Source organism: Quercus suber, unplaced genomic scaffold (assembly GCF_002906115.3).
Source record: "Quercus suber isolate HL8 unplaced genomic scaffold, Cork oak 2.0 scaffold_321, whole genome shotgun sequence".
NCBI classification, from domain to species: domain Eukaryota; kingdom Viridiplantae; phylum Streptophyta; class Magnoliopsida; order Fagales; family Fagaceae; genus Quercus; species Quercus suber.
In genome coordinates, this window is record NW_027069775.1 from 578,215 (window position 1) to 584,029 (window position 5,815).

Genomic DNA, 5,815 nt, shown 5'->3' on the forward strand with positions numbered 1-5,815 from the left:
AGCCTGCCATAACAACAACCTTTGTAAAACATAAAAGGGATAACTTCCAGTCAACAATCACTCTTTGATTTCTTCACTCACCTTTGCTAAATTTTGAAAAATTCCTGGAGATCACTTGGGCTTTATTCAACTATTTGAAAAGGTCTATTACAACTTGATTATTTCTTATTGCATGCCATCACAATCAGACATTGCCAAAGAAACAAACCATAACCCTAATTTATTTTGCAAAGTGGTATGATGATGGCATTGTTCTCCAAAGTTCATGAAATGCAGCAATAGGATATGTATAGTTTTTCAATTATGAAGGACACAGAAAGCATACTAAAATAGGCAATGAATTTCAGAATGGCTTGCATTTAATCTAACTATAAACCTCAATGCACAAGATTTTGTTAAGTATAATAGAGCTAAGTATGTAAGAGCTAGTGACATTTAGTACAATTAGAACTGTGTAATCTGAATTGATAGCAAATAGGGCACATACCAAACAGTTCAAAGCTGCGAAAAAATTCCCCTTTAGCCAATATCCATATGCCAAGTTGACTACAACAGATAAGTATAAAAGAAAATTAGAGCCACCTCACAAGACATACTCATCAGTATTTTAAAATTTAAACTTAAAAATAATATTAAAATCAAAAACCCTTTATCAGCAACAAACATCCTCTTGTAAGAGCAACAGTCAGCTTTACTTTACAATGAGAACATGGTAATGCATCACATAACAGGCATACCATCCCTATTTGTGATATAATAATGCAGAAAACATATAAAAGAAGTACAGTGATAAGCTCAGTCTTTCTCTAATCTTTCCAATTAGGACACCAACGTAACAAATCCACACACAATGCCCGGGAGGGGAAATTAAAAGAGAGAGAAGATGAAGAAAAGTACTAAAAAACCTTATAATTAAGGTGTCCCTGTCTCAAAGATGCATCACATGAGGGTTCAAGTCAAACATACAAGATGTTTCACTTGTGGCTTAGAGACAAACAAACAGAAGAGAGTGTAATGGTGTATAAAGCAAAATGGTTCCAGTTACCCAAATAATCGTTTGCTAAAGATTTGACTTGTTGCAGCCAAAAAAGAACAGAAGTAACAACTATGGTTCCAATCACAAAATGACTAATATAGAATTAATCAGAGTATCAGACACAGCAATTTTATCCACCTCAACTTCAAGCAAAATTCTTTTTCTCAATAAGTAAAAGAAATTTAATTGTAACTAAAATACAAAGGTACAAAGAGAACTGGGTATATCAGCAATATGCCCCAATATTCATCTACTATGGCATGGATACAATAGTCTATAAAGCCACGCATATCTTCTGGTCTACCCTGTCAAAAGACATCCAAAAGAAAAGGGACCCATTTCAGGCTTTTAACCGCTCTACAGACAAACTCTTGCCCCTCATTCAACCTCCTATTCCTCTCCCTCCAAATTTGCCACATACTCAAGCAAAACTCTGAGCTTTTCAGTCCATTACACTTCTTTAACAGCATCATACGTGAGCCAAAAGTTAACAAAAATTATATACATGATAGGAATCAGCAAATTCCATATAGTCATTTAAGCTCAGCAACTTAATTAAAAAATTAATTAAATCTACTGATCTAAATTCCTCCAACATAGTACTGGCTTCTGTTACAAAGAGCGTATGAACCACTTGTGCAAGTGTTAGCTAGATAGCATGTTGTTAAAGCAAACACAACTCTCCTTTGGAGCAGCCAGCAACAGAAACCAACTACTTTTACAAGGAAGACAAGGAGCATAGAAGAGATACTGCAATAAGTAATTACCTACACCAAAAGCTAGTATATTAGGAAGAGGACGTGTACAGTAGAACAGCACGTGAAACTGGATTGCAGTTAGTATTACAAAGAAAGCTTCTACGTGCTTTCCAAACTTATCTCTGACCTGATCCAAGAAAATAAAATAACTTCAACTTCAATAAAAATTAAATATCAAGAGGGTAAACCTTTAGAGTGAAGAAAAAAAAAATGAATACAAAATAAGTGGTTTTGCACCTTATTTGTCTTAAAAAGGAGATGTGGAGTTAGTTACACATTTGATAATTCTTGGGTAAATAATGAAATTGAATATTATCTATGTATAAGGCAATTTTATTTGTTGAAAAACAAAATTCAAGGTTGTGTGTATCAACTGCAGCCAGATCCTTAACCAAGTCTACCAAGGGTAATTCTGATGGTTCATGGATTGTTGTCCTTTTTTTTCCGGTTGAAAAGTTTTGATTGTTTATTCATACCAACATTAAGAGATTTAGAATAGTTTATTACATGTTATTGAATGTCATAATGGCCAGATTACTTTTCTTGTTTTTCACTGGTGTCAGCAACCACTAGGTGTACTTAAGATTGAAGGACAGTTATTTTGTACTGCTAAAACAAGCATCTTCAATTCAATCATGTTTATCAGGTATACTGGCCATGCCAGATGAGAATCACTTTTCAGTTCCAAGAGGGGTAACTTATCTAGAACATGCAGCATGATTTTGTTATTTCCAACCTAAATTTTTATTTAAATCAAGATATGTAAATGGCAGAGGCTTCATGCAAGACCTTATTCTTCAGTCATTAACTATTGAACCTTCCAGGCATAATAGATTTGACCATAAAAATTATCCAGCAACAAGTTTTAATTTCATAGTTCCAGCAAAAGAGCGGATTTCCCATAATAAGTAGACGCAAATGAATACTGGTGCCCAAATGGAGAAACAACACGAACATACCTGGAGACGGAAAAATCGCAGAGTGCTTAATATGATGCAACCTAATGCCAAGCGAACTAGACAAAAGAAATTGAAAAAAGGTTAGCCTACTTTAATGTAACAAATGAACCATACAACATAATGAAATAGATAGAATTTTTTTTTTTTTTTTGGTGGGAAGGGGGGGGGGGGGTGAAAGGTTTTTCACTAAAATCAGTGTATAAAAATAAAAAAAATAAAATAAAAAAGTGAAAAAGTAGGAATTTTCAATGCCAAGCATTCAATAAACTAATTTTAGGAAGCATATAAAAGCAATTACACTATTTATATTATACTGTTGAAAGAAACAAAACCAAAAGAAATGATGACATATATGGTAGAAAAATGAAGAAAGGGCCATGTTAAAGAAAGTGCCTCACATCAGTTGGTGCATGGTCCTGACTCTTGATTATGAATTTATGTACTACTTGGTTTTCTCCATCTACTAGCTTATGCTTTTTGGGAGGAATGCTTCAACATGATAATCATAGTCGATTTCTTTGCTCTTGGACTTCACATGCATGCATGGCCTATTTGCATTTGTTGCAAGCTCCGTTGAGCTAATTATAGAGGATTTCTTCAATTTCCAATTAAGCCAGTACGTGACAAAGAAGTGTTAAATAAAGTGTCCAACTTCAATTAGATACATGTTTATGTACTAATTGAGTATGTCCACCTTCTAGCTTAAAATTTGCGAATGCAAGCTTTAAACACTTTGCGATGTAATTCTCTTCCTCTTTTTTCTTTTTTCTTTTTTCATTTTTTCCTTCTTCTTCATCTTTGCGTGATTTTGATTTTCTTTGTAGTTTTAAATTTGTGGCAATCAGAAAAGTTATAATGCACCTATTAAGTTGAAGGAAATTTTGCATAAGAGTACTACAAGACCAGCTACGCTCCATCCTAGAGGATGTTGGGCTGTTAATAAGCAAGTTCATACAATGAGAATGTTAAGATGGATGTGGGAGTGTTACGAAGGATACGATACGGAATGAAACCATACATTCAAGGTAGGGTAGCCCTTATTAAGAAAATGATGAGGGAGAGTCACTTAAGATGCTTTACACATGTGAGACTGAGTAATACACCACTAAGAAAAGTCAAAGAAAAAAGAAGCAAATATGTTTTGTTTAATTTCATGTTTCAAATGACATATGGACCAGAACCTCAATAGGACCAAATTTGAAATTTGACTTGAATCTTATAGTTACACACACACACATTCAATGGGTGCCAAAGTATCCGAAACTAACCTGCAATAAGACCATAAAGCTTTGGCAAGTGTAGCAAATTCATTGCTAATATAAATGGAGATGCCAAAATTGATGCAAGCAAGGCACCTACAGGAACAACAGTACTTTGTAAGAAGTAAACTTAATCTACTGGAAGAAAGATTTAATTTTCATGGACTCGTTCATACATTTAACAAAATTCATTAAAAATCTAGTAAACTCTGACTAATGGGTTTCATTTATCTCAAAAAATAAAAACAAAAACTAGTGTATACACATAAGAATCTAAGCACAGGAAAATCGCTAGAGAGAGATCAAAGCACAAAATGTATAATGCTGAATAATCATATGAAATATAAATCATAAAATAAACCACGAAGAATCCACCTCAAATTTAAACAAAAATAATTGCAACAGATATGGAATTGTATTAAACTACATTACGGGCCTATATCATGAGTTTTAGCAATATTTAAATATATTTAAAAATTTATTAACAAACACAAAAAATCACTAACTAAACCTTAGAAGAATCAAAAAACTTACCAATAAAAGTGCGAGGAACCACTCCAGGGAACTCGAAATGATCATACTGATTACCAAAAAAAAAACCAAACCAAACAATTATATCGAAAGCCATCCGTTAAGTTCCTAGGTAAATAGAACATACAAAAGATATTGAAGATACAGACAAGTAAACTTACATTATCCAAGTGATGCCGATGATAGAGAATATCGTGCATTGCCTAAGTAAACAAAACCCGAGATACTTAGCAAAGTATATATGCAATAACAAGTTGATTTTGGAATAATGGACTCATAAATTCAATTATTTAGCTTCAAATGCTATAGAAGCCACAATATATATATATATATATGAAATTTTGAGTAAGAATTTTGAACTGAAATACCAATTTTTTTTCAAATTTCTAAAATTTGTCAATGTTCTAAACCAAACCGGGCATAACAAGTTGATTTTGAAATAATGGACTCATAAAGTCAATGATTTAGCCTCGAATATATATATATATATATATATGAAATTTTGAGTAAGAATTTTGAACTGAAATATCTTTCTTTTTTTTTTTTTTGAGATTTCTAAAATTTATCAGTGTTCTAAACCAAACAGGGTATAATCAATCTTGCTAGCTCAGAAAGTTAAGATTTTTTTGTTAGTTTCTAGGAAATTTAGCAGGAATTGATAAATTGAATGTTTTTTGAGTTGAATGAAATGGAAAATTCGAGTGAAGAAGAAGAAGAGGAGAGGAGTACCTGAACGTTAAAGCTTTCTTCAACCTTGGTGTACGGAATCATGATCACGTAGAACGCAGCGATTGATCCCAACAGTACATCGTAGCCGTAACGCTCCATAGGTGTTGAAGATTTGGAATTGGAAGCCATTGTCACACAGAGACAGAGAGGGAGAGGGAGAGAGAGACAGAGCACTGGATTAATTAGATGCTAGTTGAGTTATTGGGCTTCGGATTTAGTTATGTTGTTTAGGGAAAAGGCCTGGGACATTATTGTAATAGCCCATTCCATTACAGCCCATGTTGTGCTCATGAGCTCAGTCCAAAAACTTATAAATAAATAATAAAAAACAACAAAAAGATTATTAAACATATCAAAAATTACCACCGCGCACATTGCTGCGGTAGTCACTTTATAAGTATAAGTGTTTATGGGAGATAAGGGCCGGGTTCAAGTTTCCAAGAGGGAACTTCACACTCACACACATATACACTTAGATTAGAATAGAGAGAACACTTGCAATTGCAAAAAATTGCAGAAAAGGAAGGCGATTAACAACTACTA

The 5,815-nt window shown here is 33.3% G+C and overlaps 1 protein-coding gene across 1 annotated transcript; it reads right to left on the minus strand.

The window, feature by feature from the left end:
• Nucleotides 1-349: 349 nt before the first annotated feature.
• On the minus strand, nt 350-5,464 carry LOC136071509 (dol-P-Man:Man(7)GlcNAc(2)-PP-Dol alpha-1,6-mannosyltransferase-like). Its single transcript, XM_065782926.1, has 7 exons — nt 5,273-5,464; nt 4,705-4,746; nt 4,547-4,592; nt 4,022-4,108; nt 2,754-2,809; nt 1,804-1,921; nt 350-546 (listed from the first exon to the last, which is right to left on the minus strand). The coding sequence occupies exons 1-7, from the start codon at nt 5,399-5,401 to the stop codon at nt 365-367; spliced, it is 660 nt and encodes a 219-aa protein (XP_065638998.1). The 5' UTR covers nt 5,402-5,464; the 3' UTR covers nt 350-364.
• Nucleotides 5,465-5,815: the final 351 nt, after the last annotated feature.

Coding starts and splice junctions, on each gene's coding strand:
- LOC136071509 (XM_065782926.1), bottom strand. CDS start 5,401: ATGGCTTCCAATTCCAAATCTTCAACACCTATGGAGCGTTACGGCTAC. Junction 4,109..4,546: donor GGTTCCTCGCACTTTTATTG/GTAAGTTTTTTG, acceptor TTGTTCCTGTAG/GTGCCTTGCTTGCATCAATT. Junction 1,922..2,753: donor TGCGATTTTTCCGTCTCCAG/GTATGTTCGTGT, acceptor TTCTTGGATCAG/GTCAGAGATAAGTTTGGAAA.